This window comes from Hemiscyllium ocellatum, chromosome 25 (assembly GCF_020745735.1).
Source record: "Hemiscyllium ocellatum isolate sHemOce1 chromosome 25, sHemOce1.pat.X.cur, whole genome shotgun sequence".
NCBI classification, from domain to species: Eukaryota; Metazoa; Chordata; class Chondrichthyes; order Orectolobiformes; family Hemiscylliidae; genus Hemiscyllium; species Hemiscyllium ocellatum.
In genome coordinates this window covers 35,307,311-35,335,197 of record NC_083425.1, presented here as the reverse complement: position 1 = coordinate 35,335,197, position 27,887 = coordinate 35,307,311, and the positions used below count along the sequence as shown (strand labels likewise).

At 42.5% G+C, this 27,887-nt stretch overlaps 1 protein-coding gene across 2 annotated transcripts in view; it reads left to right on the top strand.

Moving 5' to 3' along the window:
* acsf2 (acyl-CoA synthetase family member 2) overlaps positions 1-27,887 on the top strand; it is a 175,970-nt gene that overhangs the window by 36,743 nt on the left and 111,340 nt on the right. For both annotated transcript variants that reach the window (XM_060844207.1, XM_060844208.1), the window contains exons 2-4: positions 5,224-5,422; positions 17,949-18,077; positions 21,575-21,628. In XM_060844207.1, the coding sequence (XP_060700190.1) occupies positions 5,224-5,422; positions 17,949-18,077; positions 21,575-21,628 (382 nt within the window). The remainder of the gene's footprint in view (positions 1-5,223; positions 5,423-17,948; positions 18,078-21,574; positions 21,629-27,887) is intronic.

Here is a 27,887-nt window from a genome sequence, read left to right as displayed (position 1 = left end):
AGAATATTTAATTGAGTGATTAAAATAACTTCAGACCTGCTGAAAAATTTGTTATAACAGAAGAGTTAATAATTCTCTAGAGTAGGCAAATTATCAACAGAGGCTGCAGCATGAGACAGTGGTCTAAGGAAGTGGTGCTGAGTTCCCTGGTAAATGAACAGATATCGGAGGCTCTGTGTAAAATTTCAAATCCTGATAGACCGGGGTGTCTTTAAAATGATGCAGTCATCCAGGCTGGAAAAGAGAGAAGATAAACCATTACTTAAGTTAATAGTACTTTGTGGGCGGCACGGTGGCACAGCGGTTAGCACTGCTGCCTCACAGCGCCTGTAGACCCGGGTTCAATTCCCGACTCAGGCGACTGACTGTGTGGAGTTTGCACGTTCTCCCCGTGTCTGCGTGGGTTTCCTCCGGGTGCTCCGGTTTCCTCCCACAGTCCAAAGATGTGCGGGTCAGGTGAATTGGCCAAGCTAAATTGCCCGTAGTGTTAGGTAAGGGGTAAATGTAGGGGTATGGGTGGGTTGCGCTTCGGCGGGTCGGTGTGGACTTGTTGGGCCGAAGGGCCTGTTTCCACACTGTAAGTCTAATCTACTGCCATAGTGACAGGGTATGTTGAGGCACAGCTACAGAGATTGAACTAAAGGGCCACAAAATAAATATTAACCCAGGGACATCACAAAGCCAAAAATTAACTTATAAAAAGCACAGGCACTACTTGCAGATACTGACACATAACAACAGGTGGAGACAGACCCCATGCCACAGTTAGAAAACAGAATCATTTATACACTGAAAAAAACTCAAACTGGACAGATAACAAGACAGGTTACCTCGGAATGGAGCCAGAAGGCTCAAACACCTCCCGCTTTTACAACTCCCATAAACCAGACACCCCTCTAAGACTCATAGGTTCTCTACCGGGCACATTGACACAGAAGCTGGCCAAGGAACTACAGCGGAGATTGAAACACCTCTTCAGTGGATTAACCCATGCCATTCAGTCAGCACAGAAACTAATTAACAACCTCAAAAACATAAAAATCGATGATGATGAAATCATGGTATCCTTTGACGTTACAGCATTGTTTACTTCCATTGACATACCATTAATGAAAGAAACACTCACAACCTATCTTTTACCTCCCCTTCTACAATACGAGTTTGATAAAACCCTCGATTTAAGATTTACCAAAAATTCACATTTCAAAACCAACCAGCTGTTGAACCTTCTCTTTGTATCTTCCTCTGTTGTCTTTTCTTCTTCTTATGGATTTTGCTTTACAGGTCACTGATCGATTAAAAATACCTTTTTAAGAGAGCTATTCTGCGGGCAGTCTGCATGTGTTGGTGACTTGGCAGTTCTCTCTCAACTGTTCAGGTTTTCCTGGTCTTATACCCCCAAAGCATTGGATTGTGTCAGTGGCTTTTAATATTGTCAATATCCTCAATTCAAAATTGATTGGAGTCTGGTATTTTTTGGGGTATGATTTAAACCGATTGGCCTAAGTTTTGAATTTGTTTTTTGTCTTCTGGCAACCAGCTACACTAGCTGCTGGACCGAAAGGTTACATTGTATCTTGTTCAGAGCACTTGGTACTATCAGGTATTATCTGCTAGCGTTTAACATTCCTAAAGGTACAGTACACTTCAACACCTTCACAATACCTCCCCCCACCCCCACCCCAGACAAAAATGAACCATCATAATGAAAAGATGGCTGTTTTATTAAACACATTACTCTAACATGCAGATATCTTTAATATAAATTCAATTTAACTTCTTCCCATATGTGTGTGGGTGTTATATAATACAAATCTCATCTAAACTTTATCAGTTAAATCCACAATAATGCATCTGTGATTACATTTTTATGACCTGCAACATGTATGATTTTTAAATTAAAAGTCTGTAACATAAGACTCCAATGAAATAGTCTCATACTCTTGTCTTTAAAGCATTCTAAGAATGTAAGTGAATTGCGATCCATGTACCCAATTGTCTCCAACACATTGCTTGTGACATACACATTAAAATGTTATAAGGCCAGTACCAAACTCAATAGTTCTTTTTCAATCATGGAGTATTTCCTTTGGTGGATGTTGATCTTCTTTGAAAAGTAACCAACTAGCAGTTCAATCTCATCCTCCTCTTCCTGTAGGAGTACAGCTCCAACTCCTATGTCACTAGCATCGATGGCGACTTTAAAAGGTTTCGAAAAGTTTGGTGTAGCTAAAACTGGTATGGTGGTTAATATTGATTTCAAATGGTCAAATGCCTGTTGGCATTGTCTGTCCACTGGAACTTTGTGTTGTTCTTCAGCAAATCGATTAACGGTGCCACTACACTGCTGAAGTTTGGAACAAACTTCCAATAGAATCCACTGAGTCCGAAGAATCAAAGCACTTCTTTCTTCGAGGTTGTCGTGGAAATTTCTCGATAGCCTTCGTCTTTGTGTTCCATGCGTTCAACCTTCCATGACTGATGTTACGTTTATCACCAGTTTTGCTTCTTCTAGTCGTTCAAAGAGGTCTGCCAACTGTACTATGTGATCTTTCCAGGACTGAAAGATCACTACATCATCCAAATAGACTGCACAGTTTGTTAAGCCAGCCACAACTCTGTTTGTGAGTCTTTGGAATGTGGCAGATGCGTACTTCATTCTGAAGGGGTCACAATGTACAAATTTCTTTGCTGTCTCTGATAAAGGTACCTGCCAGTAAACCATGCAAGAAGCCCAACTTGGGATTCTGGGTAATCCAAGGTGGAGGACCGGAAAAATTTCTGTCTGTAAGAGCTGTTCCCTATTTTTGAGGTATTTTAGGTGTTGGAGGTGATCTCCTCAAATTCCAGGAGCAGCAATTACTGTTTTATATGCTGTTGCATTTTTTTGGAATTTTGGAAAAAAAAGTCAAAACAACAGCAGTTTTAAAAGGGAGAAGAGCAGACAAAGGAAGCACATGGTGAGGACAGTGCAGGAGAGAGAGAGAGAGAGAGAGAGAGAGAGCCTGCACAGTTACCGCTATTGCTGTTTGAATTCATGTATCGCTGGACACTGGAGTGCATCTGGGAAAATTAACAAACAGTGAAATTCACAACTAATCTTGGAGGAACTGTTGGGCGAAGTTCACAGCACAGAGACAGATAAGTTAATTGTTGTTTTAAGTCTGTCCAAGAGAAAGGCTGTATTAGTGAGTACAGTGGTTCTTTCTTGATTATATGTTTTTGGAGATAAATCTATTGATTAAACTTAAAATATAAACCATAGCTATTAATTTAACCTGGGGCAGTGTTTGTAGAGGAATAAGACAATGTTATTTTCTGGGTCTGTAGATTGTGAAGGAGCAAAAATGGCCTTTTGCAGTGATATGTACTTCTTGTCAGATGTGGGAGTTTAAAGAGAGTTTAAGGGTTACTGTGGATTATATCTACCATAAATGCTGTTGGATGCAAATCTTATCAGATCGAATGGATTGGTTGGAGAGACAGAAGCAATGAGGAATTTGCAACAGCAACAGTATGTGATGGATGGCAGTTATAGGAAGGGGGGAAAGTCTTAGGTATAGTCATATAGATGGGTTAACTCCAGGAAGGGTAAGAGTGGTAGGTAGCTAGTGCAGGAGTCTTTTGTGGATATATCCATTTCAAACAGCTATGCTGTTTTGGAAAATGTGGGGGGGTGATAGATTCTCGGGGGAATGTACCACGTACAGCCAAGTTTCTGGTATTGAGACTGGCTCTAATGCAATGAGGGGTAAGTTGGCTTCCAAGAGATCAATTGTGTTAGGGGATTCTGTAGTCCGAGGTACAGATGTTTCTGTGGCCAGCAGAGAAAAAGCAGAATGGTGTATTGTTTCCCTGGTGCCTTTGTATCTTGTTCAGAACACTTGGTGCTGTCAAATAGTTCTTTTGGTGTTTAACTTTCTTAAAGGTACTTCAACACCTTCATAACAAATCCCACATAACAACTGCCGTATACACTACATCAAATAGATCAGCAGAAAACTGGCAACCCGGATACACAAGCACCAACTAGCAACGAACCACCCAAATCTCCCTCATCTCAATATATGCAGACAAGGAGGCCATCAATTGGACTGGGATAACATAACCATCCTAGGACAAGTTGACCAGAGACATACATTGGAATTCCTAGAGGCCTGGTTTTCAACCTGGAATGCCATCAAGGCATCTAGAAATAGACCCAGATACAAACCACTGCAGAGAAAAACTAGAAATGATAACATCCACCTTAACAGACCAGATCATATATTACCAAGCAGAGTAGAACTACAGCTTTGTGACGTTGCACTGATGATGTTACCTAGCACAGTGATGAAATGTTTATATGGCAACCCCCCAACTCAGCGAACAAACCAACATTAACTTGGTAAAGCCAGCAAGATTAAAAGCTTGAGAAGACCTGGTCCAATGAGAAAGGATAGTTTGGGAGACATTATTCAGATTGCAAAATAGACAGGAATCATTTATTAAATCATGAGGAGCAGGACTTGTTAAAAAGCAGTAATTGTTTGTAAAGCTGCAGAAAGCAGGCCAAGTACAGTGAAACTGTGGAAAAGCTTAGGATTCAAGGGAGGATTACATATCTTTCACTGAGGAAGTTTGCATAGCTACCAAGGGTAGCACAAGATGAGAATTTTGAGTCGAATGAGAGAATTGGAACAGCATGATAGTTTCTCCCTCTTCAAACAATCAGACAGTTGGTGGTTAATGTGAGTAAGTGAATTGGGGTCACTGTTCTGGGAAAAATAGTGACTGCTGTTGCTGAACATGATGGAGGACAATGAGGGGAAAGCAAGACTAATGGATTATCAAGGGAAGGATGATGATACAACAAGAGGAAAATAGGAATAATGACAATTGGGAAGAGTAATTAAGGGAACCTAGGTGCTGAAGTGAGGATAAATAAGTAGTAATGGAGGAAAGTAGGATTTAATAGCAGCTGTAAAATTTAGACTAGCGGATAGAGTCTTGTATCTTATATGGAAGTAGAAATGTAGATTCCATGCTAATGTCCTGTAAACAATGATAAGGTAATCTGTTCATGATGTTGGTTGATGTAGAACAAATAATGGTCAGGATAACCTAGCTCCTCTTTGAATTCTACTGCTGGATCTTTTAAACCCTCCTATGAAATAGGTGGAGTCTGTTAAATGTTTCATCTCCATGTACTATAACATGACTAAAATGTCACATTTTTTTTAGAAAACTTCACTATCCAGTAATTATCCCAACGAAGCCAACCCTCACTACCAGTTATGTTCATGGTGCCGTGGATATCCCACTCGTTTCCAAAAGCATTGGTCAGTGCCTTGAAGAAATAGCCAATAAGAGCCCTGATAAAGAGGCTATGGTGTTTCTGCAGGATGGAATCAGGAAAACATTTGGACAATTCAAACTGGAGGTCAGAACACTGCTTCAACTTAAAGATTCTTCATATTTTATTCCCTCCTTGTGTTTCAAATATTTTGTGTCATTATTAATGTTTGAACTAAAATATTCTTTGTGCTCCTAAAAATATTGGGTTAGTCTGCTGAGATATGGAAAACATTAACTTTATTTAAGAACCATCTAAGGTGTATGTTTATCTTGTTACGAAGCTGCAGCAGAGACCAACATCATGTGACATTGCACAAACATGCAATGGGGATGTATAGTGTCTCTCATTAAGGGATCACATTTGGACTTAACCCCTTATACAACACCTCCACCCAAGTCTCTGATTCTACCCATGATATTATAGTTTCTTGCAGGTCTATGACTCCTGTTTCTTTCATAGAACATAGAACATAGAAAAATACAGTGCAGGACAGGCTCTTTGGCCCTCGATGTTACGCCGATCCAAGCCCACCTAACCTACACTAGTCCAATATCCTCCATATGCCTATCCAATGCCCATTTAAATGCCCATAAAGAGGGAGAGTCCACCACTGTTACTGGCAGGGCATTCCATGAACTCACAACTCGCTGAGTAAAGAGTCTACCCCTAACATCTGTCCTATACCTACCACCCCTTAATTTAAAGCTATGCCCCCTCGTAATAGCTGACTCCATACGTGGAAAGCTGAGTCCATACGTGGAAAAGCTGACTCCATACGTGGAATAACTGCTGTGGTGCTATTACAAGTCTACCTGCACAGTATCTCAGCTCCTTTGGAGGAGAGTGGGAATTCAGGTCCTCTGTGTGATCTCTTGGATCTGCTGGGCCGGAGAATTGACAGAGAAATCCAGTTCAGTGAATAGGCCATTATCTGGACTTTTCAATGAAAGCAGCATCTCAGGTCTGTTTGGCAGAAGAACAGTTTCTTCCCCACTGTTATCAGACTTATGAACAGGCCCCTCATATACTAGAGTTGATCTTTCTCTGCATCTTCTCTGTAGCAGTAACACCTTCTCTGTGAGATGGCGGCAGAGTTGGAAGCCCCAGTTGGAGCTCTTTTGCTCACCACTCCCTTTCCCTTTTCCTTCAGTTTTTTTTCTCCACTTTGTACTCCCCCAACCCCCACCGGAGAATGGAATCAAGGAGTGGAGTGAATGGGCCATGTCCCGCAGCAAAGGGGGCTGTGTCCAGGGGCAGAACGGAGTGACCACGGGCCGAGTGCAGCAGCAGAGCAAGCATGGGCTGAGTCTTATGGCAGAACGAGCTGAGTCCTGAGGCAGCAGCGGAGTGAATAGGTGATTCCTAGAGCGGCAGCAGCGAGGCTGGCACATGGAGGCAGTGTTGCCTGATGCTCTGGGGTCTGCAGCCATGGACTGGAACCTTAGTACTTATGGTTACTTATTATCGTTCTGAACTTTTTTCACAGGTTCATGTTAATCTATATTCTTTTTTAACTCTGTGACAATGCTTTTTTTTAAATGTAATATTTTTACCTAGGTACTTGTACCTAAGATGGCACCATTAAAGGTAGCCATTGTAAAAACATTTCACTGTACTCCTGTACTTCCATACTGGAGTGCATGTGACAGTAAAGGATCTTCTGTTCAAAAAAAAGCAAAGGATATCCTGTTCTATCCACAGGTTTACTGATGACACCACTGTGGTAGGCTGGATATCAAACAGTGATGAGTCAGAATACAAAAAGAAATAGAATGCTTGGTGTTATAGTGCAGTGATAACAATCTCTCTCCATACTGACAAAACAAAAGAACTGATCATCGACTTTGGGAAGAAAGGAGGAGGACGTGCCCCATCTACATCAGCGGAGCTGAGGTGGAGAGGGTCAAGAGCGTCAAGTTCCGAGACTGATGATAATTGACAACCTGTCCTGGATGCTTTGCTCAAAAAGGCTCAACAATGCCTCTTCTTCCTCAGTTGGCTTAAGAAATTCAGCATGTCCATAAATGACACTCTCAAACATTTACAGATGCATCATTGAAAGCATTCTATCCAGTGCATAACATCCTGGTATGACAACCGCTCTGCCCAAGACCATACCAAGATTGTGTACACAGCCCACACCACCATGGAAGCCAACCTCCCATCCATTTACGCTGCTTGTTGCCACCAAAAGGCTGCCAACATAACTAAAGACCCCTACCAACCTTGTAATGCTCTATTCCAATCCGCTCCATCAGGCAAAAGATACAGAAGTTTGAACACGTGCACCAAATGTTTCTAGAACAGCTTCTTCCCTGCTGTTAATAGACTGATGAATCGACCTCTCCAAATTCAAATAATGGGACCTTGCTAATGTTGATGTTGCTTTGTGCACCTCCTATACAGCTATAACCTTGTATTCCCCATTCTGTCTAAGCACACTATGATCTGTATGTCCTTGTTTGCTATGGTTTCCTATGATCTGCCTATACTGCTCACAAAATAAAATGTTTCACTGTACTTAGTTACATATGACTACAACAAATCAAGCCAAATAAAAAAAGTGTCTGATCTGTTTATTTTATAGCCCAAGAAGGGGATTGTGTAACATGTCAGCTGGCCATCTTTGGATGCAGTGGCCTCTGACATGAATAGGTTTGTGTCGGATGTCTGTGCATCTTGAAGTTCTAGTTGTTAACAGTGTAAAGGTAGATTTCCACCTCTTCAATGAGAACCCCGTATCCTTATTCACATCTTACCATGGGGATACAGGAGACAAGGCATCTGCATCAAATCTCATCATCCTCCATGTAAATTGTTGTACTGCTGGAGGCATTTTTGGCAACTTACATGAATTTATGAAGATAATAAAGACTGCCTTTATCTTGAAATGACGACGTAGGACATAATCTGTAAAATTCTCTCAAGCCCGTATCACAATTAATACTTCTAACTCTATCACTGTCCATCTCTGTTTAGCGTCTGTCAGAGAATTGGTTGTGTAGTAAACGGACAACATTTTCCATCCATGTATACTCAGAAAAAGTACGGATCCTTGTCCTGCAGAAAATGCATCTGCAGTAATAGCAGTAGGAAGCTATGGGTCACAGGGAGCTAAAATATCAGCTGATATCAACAGGTTTGATTTTCTCAAAAGACCTCTGCTGTGCTTCCTCCTTTGTCATATGTTGACTTGTTCTGTCAGCTGATGTAGTGGCTCATTGACAACAACTATTATGGTTAGAAACTTTGCAACTTGATTTATCAGATCTATGAATCTCTGAAGCTCAGCAATGTTCCAAAGGGTTGGAATCTCCTTAATTGCTCATGTTTTTTGGTCAACTCTGATACTGAATGCATCCACAATGTGCTCAAAGAACATGACAATGGACTGTGTGGATTTGTGTTTCTTGATGAGAGCATGCTTCCTGTACACATTGCAGCAAAGTGCGTGTGCTCGTGTCATGCTCTGTCTGAGTGGATCAATGGATGAAGACATCATCATTATAACAATATAGCTCCATCCACTTCTACTGGAAAGCTTGACAATGTCTTCTGCAGAATTTCTGCTCTTGATATGATACTGAAAGGTAAAAAATTGAAACAAAACTGTCCCAACAGGTGGAATGAAGGTTGTGAACAACAAGGGTTCTTCAAATGCGGGTTAGTTACAAAAAAAACACTATTAGCATCTAGCTTTATGAAGATAAAACTCTTTTTTTCCCCAATGTTGCGAAGATTTAACTCACAAACAACAATTGGGTGAAATTTGCATTCACGCTGTGTTGTTCATTTGTGTGAGATAGAATGTTAGAGACGTACAGCAAGGAAACAGATTCTTCGGTTCAACTTATCCATGCCAACCAAATATCCCAACCTAATCTAATCCAGAACCTGGCCCCTATCCCTCCAAACCCTTCCTATTCATATACCAATCTAGGTGCCTTTTAAATGTTGCAATTGTACCAGCCTCCGCCACTTCCTCTGGCAGGTCATTCCATAAATAGCCCCCCTTCTGCATGAAAAAATTGCCCCTTAGGTCTCTTTTATATCTTTGCCCTCTCACCCTAAACCTATGCCCTCTAGTTCTGGACTTTGCCCCCCCCCCCTCCCCCTGGGAAAAAGAGTTTGTCTATTTACCCTATCCACGCTCCTCATGATTTTATAAACCTCTATGAGGTCACCCCTCAGCCTCTGACGCTCCAGGGAAAACAGCCCCACTCCTTAGGACCTTACCATTAAGTGTATTTGTCCTGCTAAGATTTGCTTTCCCAAAATGCAGCACCTCACAATAAACTAAATTAAACTCCAAATGTAACTCCTCAGTCCATTGGCCCATCTGATCAAGATCCCCTTGTAATCTGAGGTAATTTCTTCACTGTCCACTACACCCCCAATTTTGGTGTATTCTGCAAACATACTAACTATATCTCTTACGCTCACATCATTTATATAAATGACGAAAAGTAATGGATCCAGCACCAATCCTTGTGCCACTCCACTGGTCACAGGCCTCCAGTCTGAAAAACAATCCTCCACCACCACCCGCTGTCTTCTACCGTCGAGCCAGTTCTGTATCCAAATGGCTAGTTCTCCATGTATTCCATGAGATCTAACCTTACTATCCAGTCTCCTGTGGGGAACCTTGTCTAACGCCTAACTGAAGTTCATCTTTACAGATCCTGAAAGATTCTTTTGGTTTTGTGTACTGGAACCATTCTCCAGCACCAGCCTGCTGTTTTATCATCGGTGAAATAATTCCTTGCTTCAACATAGTCAATTTTCTCTTTTTATCATCTTTATCAGTAGTAGATGAAGACCATTTTCTGAATGTAGACAGACACACTGATGTTGTTTCAGGGTATAGAGTGATGCATTATGGTGTGTTCTACTTTCCTATTCCTCTGAACAGCAATGGAAATTTAACTCTGAGGCTATTAGGTTGGTCTTCTCAGCTTTCAAGTTCCTCCAGTTTGCAAACCTGGTGAAATTCACTACAGGCTTTCCTGGTTAATGTCAAACGACTCTGGTTCATGTTGTCCTCTTACCTTGCGTTCTACACCTCCTGGCCTATATGGTTTTATACATGGTGGCTGAAGAGAACCTCTTGCCATTGTTCTGTATCAAAAATTATAAAGCTAAATCCTATATCTAAAACATGTCACGTTTCCCTCTACTGGGGTATCAGCACTTCAGTAAGTTCTACTTGGTTCCTTAATTGAAAACAACAGCATGGGTTAAATTCCCACACTGGCTGTAGTGTTGCCATGAAGGACTTTTGTTAGCACTCTCTCTCCTCAGCTGAGGCATGATGATCCTCAAATTAAACCACCGCCAGTTTTCCCTCTGTAATAATGGAGTTGTCCTATGGAAATGCCTTTCCTTAGTAAGGTAAGGTAAACATAATGTAAAATAGATGAGTCAATAAAATAAAAAGACTTCATGGTGACTTTACCCTTCCCTTACCTTATTAAGAAAAGGTTTCTCCAGATCATTCTTATTTTGTATGGCATGAATCTTGCATCTTTTGAGGGTTTTGTTTTGGCTTATTCTGTAAATTTTCTTGCTCCAAAATAGCTTGGAACTGACCCTTCTTGCAAAACTGGCACTTGGTTTGTTTAGTGAAAGAAGTATTTATGCATGTGTTTTTAGCCTCACTGCATCAACAACAGCTAACTGGGGTTGTTGATACACACTCTTCCTGCTTCTCCTGTTTTTGTACAGCCATCTCCCTTCTCCTAAACTTATTATACTTCACTGAAGTAAGTTTTTGGATGTGGTTCTCCCTATAACCCAGAATCCTCAAAAAGATTTTGCGACCTGAATCTCAGTTTGGCTGCACATTTGAATTGTCTTTGTGCATGCTTCTTATATTTAATTGGCTTGCCAATAGTATTTTTCACAGATTGAAATAGACATCAAGCGTTTTATTACTTCTTCCCCATTTGACGCTTTTTCTTCAGTAACCCTCATCAGATCAAACCCTGAATGATTGAGAATCTAGCAGATTGAACAAGAATGAAAAGAAAACATGGAAATTGCACACAATCTTGGTCAAGTGGAAATCATCGACCTACAGCAGAAATTGATGATTGCTCATTGTCAGTCATCTTAAAAGTCAAGAATTTTGATGCTGTTTTTTTCTTAATTCAAGAGGAACAGTTACTGTGCTACCTGATACTTACATCTTACAGAATTAGAGCTGAATCACAACCTTCACTGAGTTGGTAAACGAATTTGGAACTATGTTTTCTCCAAATAGTCAAAGACACTCCATGCTAAGATGATAACGATATTCCATGTTGTGAGAAATTAGCTCAGTCTCTCCAGAAACATGACTTTTCACCTATAAAAATTGGACTATATTTTATGAAGTTTTTGCTCATTTTTTCAAATAACTGAAACATCTTACCAAAAGATTGATTAATCTTTTGGTAAGATGTTTCAGTTATTTGAAAAAAATTATCAAGCGTTGATAATTGATTAATCTTTTGCCAAGAGGCATCTTGACTCTTTTAAGAGTTTGATCAGCTACAAGATGAATACTTCCAGTCATGTTTGAAATTTTCTTTAGAAGTTCCTTCACAGGAAATGCACCTTGAGGTGAACCAGAAAATATGCCACTTTTGCCCAGTTTTGGCAATGCAGGAAGAAAATCCTGCAGTTTCTGACTCTCCAGTCATTGATGCAGTACAGCAGTATATACCTCTGATATTCTTCATGACCAAGGTCAGCAGGATTCGCCACCTCTTCCTATGATGAGATTAGTTTAGACAATAATAAATGTTAATGAAGACATGCTACATGTCCAATCATGTACCAATACTGTCAGCTGTACAAGGTGGTCACAATGATCTTTCAACTGGTTTCAATCTGAATAAACTGATTAAAACTGAGAAGTATGGAAAGGATCACAGAGAACAAACTTTGGAAAGTCATTCAGAAAAAAACTAGGACATTAAAATAATGTTCTCCTTCTGCATGAGTGCCTAGAAGATTTTTTTAAGTTCATCTAGCATTTTATACAAACTGTCAGAAACAACAATATTCAATGATGAAATCCTTCTCATATGGTCTTTTCATCCAGAATAGTTAGTAGCAACTATAAACGTAGTCCTGATGACAAATCTTCAAGTGCAAGGAGCAATCTTTGAAAATATTTTTAGTAATAATTTGCAGCATTTATACAGGTCTTTTGCAGAAGTGAATCGATACTCTGCAGCTTTCCTAATGATTCACTTTCCTTTTAGTCCAGAATACCGCATGAGTTCTTGCCCCAACCATCTTCAGCTTCTTCATAAATGATTCTCCGTGTATAACATGATCAGAAGCAGGAATGTTTACTGATGAGTGCAAGAAATTCAGCACTATTCTCAACTCCTCAGATGCTGAAGCAGTCCATGTCCAATGCAACAAGACTTGGACAACACTCAAATTTGTGCTTATAAATTGCAAGTAATATTTGTGTCACAGAAATGCCAAGGAATGACCATTTCTGACAAAACAAATTACAACCATGTTTCTTGATATTGTATATCACTATCATTGCTGAACCCCTCACTATTAACAATCTGGGGGTTACCATTGACCAGAAACTGAACTGGACTAACCATATAAATACTGTGGCTAAAAAAGCAGGCCAGAGGCTGGGAATCATACTGTGAGAACACCACTTCCTGTCTCCCAAGGCTTGTCCATCATCTACAAAGTATTAGTCAGATGTGAAATGGAATTTTCTCTGCTCCTGAATGAGTGCAGCTCCAAAAATTCTGGAGCTGTGAGGTTCTATATTCACGTGGGTCTTTGGTTGACAAGAAGTTGATTGGTCTATAATCATAATGTCAATGACAAAGGCCTTTTGAATTATCAACAATCTTGTGATTGGCTCTCAGATAACTGAACAGCTTGGGACTGGGAACAAGATACTGGGGAAAAAAGGATCAGATCTTTACCAATGTATTCTTGGCAGTAAAAAAAACTTGGAAGAAGTGTTTTCCTTACCTTCAGCAGCAAGCCGTGACTTTTAATTGATGAGTCAGCAAACCTTTTTAAGTGAATCAACCACTCTGTGCTTCTTACAAATTAATGGAAACATTCAGAAAAGGAATGCTGAGAAGAAGCCTTCTGGTCAACAAAAAACAGCTCACAGAGCTTGAGAACAAAAACTACTGAATTGCTTTTCCAGTTTTATCTCTCTCCATATATATTTTTGACTGTCTGTGGCTAACTGTCTATGCATGCATAAAGCGATGTTTATAAGGAGATTATGGTCTTAATCTGTAGTGCTATACAGTTATAAAGATGTACAGCATGGAAACAGATCCTCAGTCCAACTTGCCCATGCCAACCAGATATCCCAACCTAATCTAGTCTCATTTGCCAGCACTTGGCCTATATGCCTCAAAACCTTTCCTATTCATCTAGCCATCTAAATGCCTTTTAAATGTTGTGATTATACCAGCCTCCACCATATCCTGTGGCAGCTCATTCCATACACATACAACCCTTTGCTTGAAAACGTTGCCCCTTAGGTCTCTTTTATATCTTTCCCCTCTCACCCTAAACCTATGCCCGCTAGTTCTGGACTCTCGCACCCCAAAGAAATGATCTTGGCTGTTTACCCTATCCATGCCCCTCATGATTTTATTAACCTCTGTAAGGTCACCCCTCCGTCTCTGATGCTCAAGGGAAAATAGCCCCAGCCTATTCAGCCTCTTCCTTAGCTCAAATCCGGCAACTCTGGCAACATCCTTTTAAATCTTTTCTGAACCATTTCAAGTTTCACAACACCCTTCCTATAGGAGGGAGATGAGAATGGCATACAATATTCCAAAAGTGGCCTAACCAATCTCCTGTACAGCCACAATGTGACCTCCAAACTCCTATACTCAATGCTCTAACCAATAAAGGAAAGTATACCGCACGGTGACACAGTGGTTAGCACTGCTGTCTCACAGCGCCTGAGACCCAGGTTCAATTCCCAACTCAGGCGACTGACTGTGTGGAGTTTGCACGTTCTCCCCGTGTCTGCGTGGGTTTTCTCCAGGTGCTCCAGTTTCCTCCCACAGTCCAAAGATGTGCGGGTCAGGTGAATTGGCCATGCTAAATTGCCCGTAGTGTTAGGTCAGGGGTAAATGTAGGGGTATGGGTGGGTTGCGCTTCGGCGGGTCGGTGTGGACTTGTTGGGCTGAAGGGCCTGTTTCCACACTGTAAGTAATCTAATCTAAAAAAAATACCAAAAGCCTTCTTCACTATCCTATCTACCTGCGACTCCCCTTTCAAGGAACTATGAACCTGCACGCCAAGGTCTCTTTGTTCAGCAACACTTCCCAGGCTTTTAACATTAAGTAAATAAGTCCTGCTCTGATTTGCATTTCCAAACTGCAGCACCTCACGTTTATGTAAATTAAACTCCAAATGCCACTACTCAGCCTATTGGCCCACTTGATCAAGAGCCCATTGTACTCTGAGGTAATGTTCTTCACTGTCCGCTACATCTTCAATTTTGGTGTCATCTGTAAATTTACTAACTATATCTCCTATGTCAACATCCAAATCACTTATATAAATGACAAAAAGCAGTGGACTCAGCACCGATCCTTGTGGCACTCCACTGGTCGTAGACCTCCAGTCTGAAAAACAACCCTCTACCACCACCCTCTGTCTTCTACCTTCAAGCCAGTTCTGTATCCAAATGGCTAGTTCTTTTGTATTCCATGAGATCTAATAATATCAATCAGTCTACCATGGTCAACTTCTCTTTTGATGATTGAATACTGTACTGTAATAAAAACATGCCTAACTTAAAAGGTAGCATTTAATAATGCCATTTGAAGCTGTCAAAATATTTAACATTTACCTTTCAGAATGTTATCAGCTCCTCTGCTTCTGATCGAGATTCTTTGAACTCTGAAACAGATCTTTGGAAGCCTCCAAGATCCACCTGATCTGATAAAAAGATTGGGGCAACAGGAAAAACAAATTTCCACTGAGGAGTTTCTTGGCAACCCTGATGTGGGTGTGCACATGAGATTTTGACCCAAGCCATTCCTGACCCACAAAACAGCCACACTAAGTGTCGGCTGGGTAAGGCACAGAAAATTGAAAATTCCAACAAAAATGATGAGATGAAAATATTTCAGATCTGTGACCTGTTGTCAGAAAGGAGATCATCAACCTGAAACATCACTACTGAGGCAGCCCATGGCCAGGGGTGGCACAAGATGGCTGCCTGTGCATTTTATAGTTCACATAAATATGGAGAAAGAGTTTTAACTGCAGCAACAGAATTGGCTTGCTGAGTTCATAATTAAAGTGAGATCATAAGTTAGCACAATGGTAGCTTGGAATGGAAGATAAACCCAAAATTAAAAGATAAAACAAAGAATCTTACAAATTAAAATACAGGAAGTCTTGTACAAATTCACAGAGCTGGCTATTTTTTAAGAGTCTGATAAGAGATGTTTGTGAACTGACAGCCTTTCTAATTAGCAAGAATTAAAAGTGTGATCCCACAATAACTGAGACTCTATAGGTAATTGAATATTAAACATTTATGTTAGGTGTAGATTGCATTTCTTAAGAAATTTGGTTGAATTCCTTTAAAATAAATAGATAGTGGAGAGGAGCCAGCATCCTGTTGACAAGATGGACTGAATGACAAATGGGAAAGCAGATGACATCTAAACGGCACCTTGAATTCGAGAAAATAAATAATGGCAGCTTTCCAACTGAAGTAAGTGAATCTAAATAATAATGGAGTAATTCAAATGAATTATTATGTCCAACGATCAAGGGGGGTAGGGGGAGGAGGACAGAGATACCTTGAAAAACCTTAGGAATTCAGCCAAGATTCTTGAGCTGGGAATGTGATTGAGTTTCAGTATTATTAATTCAGTCTTATTATCAAAATGATACAGAAATATTTAGAGTAGGAACAGTAAATTTCGTCTTAGAAGCAATCTCCTGTTCAAAACAAACTTACAGACAGCATGTGAATAGGACTTATAATTAGATTAGATTTCATACAGTATGGAAACAGACCTTTTGGCACAACAAATCCATACTGACCCTCCGAAGAATAACGCATGCAGACCCACCCCCCTACCCTGTACTTATCCCTGACCAATGCACCTCACACTATGGGCAATTTAGCATAGCCAATTCACCTGACCTGCACATCTTTGGATTATGGGAGGAAACCCACACAGACATGGGGAGAATGTGCAAACTCCACACAGAAAGTTGCCCAAGATGGGAATTGAACCCAGGTCCCTGGCAATGTAAGGTAGCAATGCTGACCACTGAGTCACCATGCTGCTACTAGATAGAGGGGTAGTGTTTATTTGACATTTCAAGGTCAGATGGAACAAAAGCTGCTCACAACTCATTGGCTAAAGAATTCTAACATTAGGTATAACCATTTAACTTTGTATATAACTAGTCTCATATTAGAACTGATATTAAAATTTTATAGCAAGTAGTAGGAATTAGCATCTTTTTGAGAATTCCTAAGGTCTTTCAACGTATCTCTGTCCTCCTCCCCCCACCCCTCCTTGATTGCTAGACATAGTAATTCATTTGAGTTATCTCCATTATTATCTAGGCTCACTTACTGCGGTTGGGAAGCTGCCATTGTTTATTTTCTTGAATTCGAGCTAGTGCCATTTAGAGGTCATCTGCTTTCCCATTTGTCATTCAGTCCACCTTGCCAACAGGATAGAATAGTGATTGGAATAGTAGGAAGTACAAGATGAGTAACAGAATTCGATAAGGATGGTAATAAATACAGTGAATGACAGAATGTTTGAACACAGTCTTCAGAGATAAGCAAGTCTAGCAAATGTCTGAGAAAGAGTATAACTGTTAAAATTGGAAAGTAAATTAATAGGACATATTGCAAGATCCTGATGATAATGAGGTCTGGGAACTATCATAAGATCATGGGGAACCTAGGGCTGGCCATATGAGTGTTCATCACTGATATATTATTTTACAAGATTAGATGCATAGATTACGGAGGTGAAACAATGACATCAGTGTTGTATGTAATTATTGTAACATGAAATATATAAAATACTGTACTCAGCTAGGGATCCAGAGTGTCACATGAGGCATAATTAAGGCGGCAACTGGGCCTCATGTGGAAGCTAGATTCAGAGCAGTCTCTGACCTTTCCCACATGTGTGGTGAAAGAACTCTGAATAAAGTTCTTTACGTTTCTGAACGCAGAATTGAGACTTCTCTTTGATATCTCTCCCAACAATTACCTTTCCATAGATGCTGCCAAAGCTGTGGAATATTTCCAACATTTTCTGTTTTTATTAGTGGTTTGACAATTGACCTCTGTACACATGCACTCATATTTGAAGACAGTATCAGTCAAGGTCAGATGTGCCTCTTACACTCATTCCAGCATAGGTCTTAACTCAGGATGGCCCATTTATTGGAGGTGCTTCCTTCTGCTTTTAGTTTAATGCACAACATCCTCTGCAATCAGTTTGAAGCAACCAGCTTGAAGAGATTTTATTGGATCATGCATTTGTTTAGATGTGTTATAGTATATTTGCATATTCTGTATTCTGATTATGTAACATTTGTCCTTTCACAGGTTGACCAAATGGCTGCAGGACTGCTCGCCATTGGACTGGAGAAAGGAGACCGGCTAGGCATATGGGGACCAAATATATATGAGTGGGTATTGATGCAGTTTGCAACAGCACAAGCTGGTGTCATTTTGGTAAGTAGTGAAAAAGTTCAACAATATTGGCATGGGCCAGGTAATCCTCATGACGCCACTTATTCAATGTATTCAGAAAGCAGGGCTTTTCCCAGCAGCACCCCCATTCCTGAAGTGATTTCTTCATCCTTAGGGCTGTCAGGCCAAATTGAGAAGGAATTAAAGTGTTTTAGCCTGTCTATTTGGCCACCTTTAAACAAGACCACCATAAATGGCTATCAGAGTTTCTGAGGGAATGCTGAAAATGTGTTGCTGGTTAAAGCACAGCAGGTCAGGCAGCATCCAAGGAACAGGAAATTCGACGTTTCGGGCCAGAGCCCTTCATCAGGAGAGATGCCAATGATTTTGTATTTTCTCCACAGATCTGAAAACAATTGCAGAAGCTGCCTTTTTTAAATAACAAGTAAACTACACGTCTCCAGGATTGGAATAACTTGCTATTGAGCAACAAGACTGAATCAGAGAATTGTTACAGTGCATAAGGAGGCCATTTGGTCCATTGTGCTTTTGCTGGCTCAGTTATCTGATGTCAATCTCCTCCCTTTTCCCCATATCCCTGCACACCATTACTAACCAAAAAAAAACACATCCAATGCCTTATTGAATGCCTCAATAGAACCTGCCTCAATCACATTTCCAATGGTACATTCCATTCTCTAACTTCTCACTGTGTGAAATTGTTTTTTTTCTATCACCACACTTGCATTTTTTGTCACTTTGAATTTACCCCTTTCTCATTCTTGTTTCTTCTACTGTGGAAACAGCTTTACCCTATCTATTCCTCCCAGCCTGCTGGAAAGAGAAGGAACACTCACTATAATAATGGTGCTGAGACAGAGGCTTGACATTCTTGTCTTTCTTTGTTTGTATGTTCATAAGAGAGTCAAGGAGGATTATAGCGGGGTGAGTATCAGATTGATCAAGTGGGTTGTATAGGTTTTGATGCCAGAAGAAAATTTGTTGATTTATACAATAGTGACCAAAAATGCAAGCTGGTTTATGAGGGAACAGACGTGTCTATGTTCACATAGGCCATTTCCACTGCCTGTAGTAGGGGCATCTTGGGGTGTATTTCAGTTTTTTTAACAGGAAGAATTTCAAGACCTTACATGTTATTGATAGCTGGTATCTGGATTGTTAACATCAACATGGAATTATTAATGCTTTCCAATTATACAAACAACCGTAAAACAAAAGCATAGTAGTTATGTTACTGGTTTTAACAATCCAAGCATCAATGATCGAGGGACATGTGTTCAGATCCCACCACAACAAGCTGGAGAAGTTAGATTCAATTAATTAATGAAATATTGAACTTTTAAAAACAAACAAACAAACACAGTCCTTATAAATGTTGTATAACCGATATTCAAGATCTCTCCATTGGCATCCTTGGATAAAGGCTGTTCTACTTGAGAACAGACCATCAACTTTGGTGAAACAGTGGCATACAATGGGACAGTGTGGTCCTGAGAATCCTCCAACATTGTCCCATGTAATCTCCCAACAAGAGGTGCAGGGAAATCAGCCTTCTACCACTGCTCCATGTTGAATATCAACTGAAGGAAATACTGAGACCAGCAAGGATACAGCATGTACTTAGATGTTCAATATCCATCACCATCTGTAGAACATAGAATATTACAGCGTAGTACAGGCCCTTTAGCCCTCAATGTTGCACCAACCTGTGAAACCAATCTGAAGCCCATCTAACTTACACTATTCCATTATCATCTATATGTTTATCCAATGACCATTTAAGTGCCCTTATAGTTTGTGAGTCTACTACTGTTGCAGGCAAGGCATTCCATACCCTTACTATTCTGAGTAAAGAACATACCTTTGACATCTGTCCGATATCTGTCACCCCTTAGTTTAAAGCTATGTCCCATCATGCTTGCGAGCCATCACTATCTGAGGAAGAAGGCTTTCACTGTACATCCCATCTAATCTTCTGATCATCTTGTATGTCTCTATTAAATCACCTCTCAATCTTCTTCTCTCTAATGAAAAGAGCCTCAAATTCCTCAGTTTTTCCACATAAGACCTTCCCTCTGTACCGGGCAACATCTTGGTAAATCTCCTCTGAACCCTTTCCATTGCTTCCACATCCTTCATATAATGTGACAACCAGAACTGTACGCAATGCTGCTGCACCATAGTTTTGTAAAGTTGCAACATGACCTCATGGCTCTGAACCTCAATCCTTCTACCAATAGAAGCTAATACACCGTACACCTTCTTAACAATGTCGGTGCAGACTTGTTGGGCTGAAGGGTCTGTTTCCACACTGTAAGTAATCTAATCTAATCTATAACATCCCCCTTTTTTGCCTGTTAACTTCAAGGATGCAAGTTTAATCCTCTGCTTTTTGCAAGCACCTAGGAAACTCAACATGAAACTCAGTATGCAGCAAGATCCCCTTAAAGTATTTAAACCAGACTCAGCTGATGTCAACAGCATTTGTATCCCACCCTCCCAAATCCTACTTAAGGGAGCTGTAGTTTCTCCATGAGGCAATTAGTCCTAGGGCCAGAAGCAACCCAGCAAGTATGATTATTAGTTTCCATGTGTGGTAGGATTTAGATAGATTACTTACAGTGTGGAAACAGGCCCTTCGGCCAAACAAGTCCACACTGACCCGCAACCCACCCCCCTACATTTACCCCTTCACATAACACTATGGGCAATTCAGCATGGCCAATTCACCTAATCTGCACATTTTTGGACTGTGGGAGGAAACCGGAGCACCCGGAGGAAACTCACACAGACACGGGGAGAACATGCAAACTCCACACAGTCAGTTGCCTGAGGCAGGAATTGAACCCGGGTCTCTGACGTTGTGAGGCAGCAGTGCTCACCACTGTGCCACCGTGCCGTCCATTTCTGGACTTGGATCTCTCCTAGGATTCCCTTTCGATTCTCTCTTCCCTGACTGCAGTGAATGCCTCCTTCCCTCTTAATTCCAATCATATAATCACATGGTTATAGCTCTTTGATTCAGTTCCTTGGCAGCATGCCACCAGAAATGCCACATCCGCCTACCAACCAATTAATGACTTCTTGCTGGAATTGAGTGGGAAACTCACTGAAAACATAATGATAGGGCCAGGAGTCAAATCTCCATGGCCTTGTGCTATTGGTGAGGGTTGGCTCTATCCCTGACCCACATGATTTGAAATTGTAACATTTGTTTCTAACACATGTAACATGAGCTTATTGATTGTGAGCTTAGTAACAACATTCCATGATATTTGTTCTCCCTGGGTAAATGTGAGTAGTCTTTTTTTTTAAAGAACCAGCAGCTTTGAAATTTCCCATCTAATTCCTGAGTTGGATCAGGAGAATTGATTTTTTAAAACTTCTTTGCACTAACTGATGAATAGCCAAGTTGTTTCTCAATAATATGCAGTAAATGATGTCAAGCTGCAGAGTTTGCTTTGCACAAGATATTAAATTTTACTTTTTAACTCTGATCTCCTCTCCTTTAATCACAGGCTAACATTAATCCAGCATACCAAGCTCGTGAGGTGGAGTTTGTGCTGAGGAAGGTAAGCTGGGTTGGTGGCGTGCTCACTACAGGAATCCCTCACTGAGAAATGAACTACAAGCGTCACTTTTATGATCTTTCATTGGATGAAATCATCTCACAACCATCTCAGGGCTAAGGTCAAAATATGGAGGGCAGTGTTAAAGCAACAGTGCATCTTAGCCATGCTAGTGGAATCATACCTTACAATGTCCCAGACAGCACCATTACCATCTTGAATATTTCCTGTCCAATCAACAAGACAGACCCACCAGAGGTAATAGCACAGTGGTACATGAAATAACTCCTGACACCAAGTCACCCTTTACTTACATGTGGAGAGTCCTTAACACTGATCCAGCTCACTCAGAGCCAGCTCCCAGTGTGAACAGAATGTTTGACACTCCTTTTTCTCATATTAACCAGTACAAATTACAAACAGTTAAATTTAACAGCTATATACAAGAAACATCAATTTACAAGGGAAAGGGGCAGTAAAGCCACACCCAAACCCCACCGTACAATCAGTTCACAGGGAAACGAGGATGAACCTCGAGTCCCACCTTACATCAATCAAGAATGAAACAATAAACGCAATCACATACAGACAGTCTGATAAACCGAACAGTAAAACAGCGCATGTATCATTGACATCCCTGGCAACTCAGCCAACACCTGTCCCTCTCACCTTCCAGCCACTCAAAGATAGCCTGCCACTTCCGGCTCTCAGTCTGCCCCATGTCCCTTCTGGTCCTCAGTCCGCTCTGACACACCTTCTAGCCACCTCTACGACAGCCTGTCCTGTTTCCCTACAGCCCCAGCCCCGCCCCCACCCCCAGGACGACAGCGATCAGGATAGTCTACCCACCTTTAGACTTCCCTAACCGCCCTCTCACGCCTTCTGGCCATCTCCAGGACAGTCGCCCCCAGTATCTGCCCAGGGTGTCAGTGCTGAGGATAGCCTACCTTCCTTCCAGCTCTCAGTCTGCCCCTATGTACCATCTGGCTCTCACCCATCCCAATGCGCCATCCGACCTGTGGACTGCCCTGACACACCTTTGGGCCACCTCTAGGATTGCCCATCCCCCTCCCTGGGACAACTGTACATAGGGCAGCCAACAAACCTTCTGGATCTCAGCCTGCCCCTGCACAACTTCTGGCACTCAGCTGCTCGAACACACTTTCCAACCACCTCAAGGACAGCCTGTCCCAATAACCCCCTCTCAGGACAACAGCCCTCAGAACGGCCCACCTATCTTCCGGCTGTCAGGAGGACTGGCATCGGGGTGGGCTATCCACCTTCTGGCTTTCAGGGCAGCCTACCCACCCTTCAGCTCTCAGGGTGACAGCTTTTTGGGATGACCTGTGAGCCTCCCAGCTCACACTGAGGCCTGCCAGATGGAGGGACACACAAGACAGTGCAGGTGATAAACCAACAAACAAGACAGAGTCAATTACCAACACACAGAGTCCTTTCTGGTACACAGAGTCCATTACCATAAACAGTTCTCTTCAAAATGCCAAGTCCATTCCCAGGAACAGAATCCATTCCAGTATGCAGAATACATTGTCAGAGATAGAGTCCACAACCAAAGGCAGAGTCCACTCCTGAAGACAGCAGATACACACCCCACCACACACACACACACACACACGTGTTCAGTCTCCATAGAGGCCTGGTTTATCCACAGAGAACCAAGCCCACTCACAGGAACACAGTACATAGTAAAGGTGCAGTTAACTCACAGGGGTTTGGTCCACTCGTGAAGGCAGAATCCACTACCAAAGGCAAAGTCCACTTCCGAACTGTAGGACTCAGCAAATGTTCACCTCCCAGCACACATACAGATGTTCAGCCATTACAGAAGTCTAGTCCACTGTCAAAGGTCCAGGTCTACCCACAGGACCAGCTCATCTGGAAAGATGTATTTTCTCACAAGGACTCAGTCCAAACACCAAAAAAGTGAAAAAAACATGCAAAAAAAAAACCAGAATGCAAGGGCTCAGCCCTGCCACAAAATCAACATCGTCCTTTTCACAAAGTAAAAGAGAAAAGACTAATACACGGGCTGAAACCAGCTAGTGAAACAACAATCCCCTAATGAGAACTGAATTATACCGGTAACACGTTGACTGTGTAGATCAGGCAGTTTAGGAATCAGTCCTAAATAAAAAGGAATACCAGTTAACAAACTGGCTATATGATTCACCCAGTTTAGAAGTCAGGTTCCCCAAAAATAAACAGAAACCAACAGCAGCAATACACACTGACTGTGGCCCAGAGTCAGCTCAGAGTCAGTCCCCTCCCTGACACAAATGGACAGACGTTGACACTGATCCAGCTGCCTCAGAGCCAGCCCTCAGAGTGAACAGGAAGTCTGACATTCTGTTCTTTATTTTATTAAACAGTACAAAATACAGTTGTCAATAAACAGAAAACAGCAGTTCACAAAAATAAACTATATACAGGGGAAGGGGCAGAAAAGCCAAACCCCATACCCCACCGTTCAACAAGTTTTCAGGGAAATGAAGTCAAACCTCAAATCCCACTTTCAGTCCAAGGTAACAGCAACAAACACAGACAAGACAGTGCAATCAGACGAGAAACAGGGCAAAGAACACAGACCCAAAATAGCTGTAAACAAGACTCCTGACACCCATCCACACCACATAGATCAGACCACCCTTGGCTAGCCTTCTCGTAGGACAGTTGTCTTCCTTCTGGTCTCCGGCCATCCTGTGTACTAAGTGACTCTCCCCAAGCCCACTTTCCTCCAGACTGGTCATTGACCATCCAGCTCCCAGTCGCCCTGTGTACTGACCGGATTACCCCGGGCTGCTTTCCTACGAGCTGGCTGTTAGCCTTCCGGTCTCCGGCTGCGCTGTGTACTGACTGACCCTCTCCAGCCCGCTTTCCTCCAACATGGTCATTGGCCACCGGCTCCCGGTCATCCCGTGTACTAACCAATCACCCCCGACCTCCTTTCCTACAGTCAGGCTGTTGGCATTCCAGCACCCGGCTGCCCCACGTACTGACTGACCCTTTCTCCTGGCCAGCTTTCCTGTGGATAGGCCATTGGCTGTAGGGCTCCCAGCCTACCTGCACACTGACTGATCCTCCCACGGTCGGGCTTCCTATGGGCTGCCATCAGCCACCTAGCTCAACTTCCCCGTGAACTGACCAGCTTGCCCTGTGCTGGCTTTCCTGCGAGGACGTCAGCAGTTGCCTGGCCCCACCTGCTCTCGGTCCACCCTGATACACCTTCTGGCCACCTTTAGGACAGCCTGTCCTGTTTCCCCACCCCCCACCCCGAGGATGACAGCAAGCAGGACAGCCTACCCACCTTCCGCTTCCCTCACCACCCTCGCACACCTAGCTATCTTTAGGACAGTCTGCCCTGGTACCTGTCTGGGGTGACAGTGCTGAGGACAGTCTACCTGCCTTCTAGCTCTCGGTCTGCCCCTACGTACCATCTGAAACTACTGTTTTTTTTCCCCAGCCATCTTGGAGTCAGTTTCTGAAGTGTGGAGACTCTAAATGTCCTGTTGATTTATTTTTATTTCTATTTTTATTTTATCAAACAGTGCAGTTTACAAGCAAACAATTAACATGAACAGCTGTAAACAGAGAAACAGCAATTTACAGGGAAGTGAGGTGGCAAAGCTAGGCCCCAAACCCCACCATTCAATCAGTTTTCAGGGAAAATGAGGACAAACCTCAAATCCCACTTGCAGTCATCAAAAGTAACAGTAACAAATACATACAAGGCAGTCCAACTGGAAACGAAACAGTGCATAGAATGTAGACCCCCCCATCCCCCCCTCCCCCCCACAGCCAGCAACCCAGCAAGCCAGTCTTCCCTCCCACCTTCTGGCCATTCTAAGGCAACCTGTCCCATTCCTTTTCCAGCTCTCAGCCTGCTCCATGCCCCTTCCAGCTCTCAGTCCGCCCTGACACAACTTCCAACCACCTCTTGGACTGCCCATCCTATTTCCCCACCCTCCCCAGCACAACAGCAATCAGGACAGCCTACCTACTTTACGGCTTCCCTAACCACCCTCTCATGCCTTCCGGCCACCTCTAGGACAGCCTACTCCGGTACCTGCCCAGGGTGACAGCCCACCCCCCGTACCTCCCCGGGGTGACAGCACTGAGGACCATATACCTGTCTTCTAGCTCTCGGTCTGCCCCGACGTACCATCTGATACTCCTGAACTTTTATTTATTGTATTAAACAAATTACAAAACAGTTTACAAAAAAAAAGTTAACATTTACAGCTGTATACAACAGCGATTTTACAAGGGAGAGGAGCAGCAAAGCCACGCTCCAAACCCTACCGTTCAACCAGTTTACAGGGAGATGAGGACAAACCTCAAATCCCAGTTTCACTTATGACAAGACAGCAACAGTGACATTTGTACATAAAAGGACAATCCAGTTACATAACAAAAAAAAGTGCATACAATACAAACCCAGCAAGCCCCCGTCCCTCCCACCTTCTGACCACTCTAAGGCAGCCCGCCCCTACCCACCTTCCGGCTCTCAGTCCACCCCATGCCCCTTCTGGCTCTCAGGCCGCCCTGACACAACTTTCAACCACCTCTAGGACAGCCCGTCCTGTTTCCCCATCTTCCCCAGCACAACAGCAATCCGGATAGCCTATCTACTTTACGGCTTCCCTAACCATCCTCTCATGCCTTCCAGCCGCCTCTAGGACAGCCTACCCCGGTACCTGCCCAGGGTGACAGCCCACCCCCGTACCTCCCCGGGGTGACAGCACTGAGGACCATATACCTGTCTTCTAGCTCTCGGTCTGCCCCGACGTACCATCTGACACTCCTGAACTTATCTGTTAGCCAAGGCTCCCTGATTGGACTAAATTTACATCCTGATCAGGGAACTTATTCTATGAGATCCACCTGGCTGACCTCATTACAATCACCAAATCCCTCCCCACTCTGAGTCTGAGGATATTGATCAGTTTTTTTTGTAGCTTTTCCTGGGGCATTTTAGCACTGAGTCAGGTTCCTCCAACTCTGCCTCTGGTACAGACAACATATTATGCACAGTAGCTTGTCTCTTGCATCTTGGAGACTCTCGGAAGAAATTTATCCTCTTCTTCAGGCAGCAAGGGTGTTGAGGCAGTGACATCTGCTGTGTCCATCTCAGATTCTGAGATATCTTCAACGCTTGATGGAGAGGGAGAACCCACATGTTCTGGAACAGTCAGAAAGGCTGTCAAGGAGCTGGGCAATATTTGCTCCCACCCAGTTTGCAAGTTTGTGGCTTTCATATGGTTTACGTGTTTGTTCAGGACCACTACACCTACTGGACTTGACCTTGCATCAACCATTTCATTTACCCATGCAGGGCCAATACCGTGATCCCTACACCAAACCTCATCCCTGAAATAACGTTTCTTTCTCACTTTGCAGAGTTTTGTGTCCAGCATTGGTGTTTCTGATACTGTTTCAACATTGTCCCCACAGCACTGCCTCACCCAGTCCAGGAAGATCAGATTTAACCTGATGTGGAATCTTCTCCTCATTAGCAACTCTGCTGGAGCTATCCCTGTGGTTGCATGAGGCGCGGCCCTATAATCAAACAAGAAGTAGGACAGTTAGGTATCTAGTGAAGCTGTAGGCTGTCTCTTTTAGCCTGCCTTCAAAGTTTGGACTGCTCTTTCTTCCAGACCATTGGATGATGGAGGGTATGGAGCTGTCCTTACGATAAATACCATTTGACTTTAGGAAATTCTCAAATTCCCTGTTAATAAATGTTGGCCCATTATCTGTGACCTCCATTTCTGGGAGTTCATGTATTGCAAAAGATGTATGCCATTTTTCTCTCACCATCCCCATGTTTGACGAATGAACTCTATGTATGTCCAGCCACATTGAGTGGGCACATACAGAGACTAAGAACATTGATCCCATGATAGGACCTGCATAGTTGACATGTAAATGAGTCCAGGTTTTACCCAGCCATCATTCCCACAAATGTGAGGGATCGTCTGGCAGTAAATTTTGACTTGGTTGGCACTTCCCAATCAATGCAGCTATGTCTGCTTCCAATCCTGGCCACCAGACATAATTTCACACCAACGTCTTCATTTTGGAAACCCCTGGATGACCCTGGTGGTGTGCAGCCAATATCTGGCGGTGACCTTTATCTGGGGCAATCAGTGTAGCTCCCCATAATGATATGCCAACCTCCAGTGTGATCTGGTATTGCCGGCTCCAAAAAGGTTTCAGTTCTGGTTGTGTTGGCCTTTTGGTT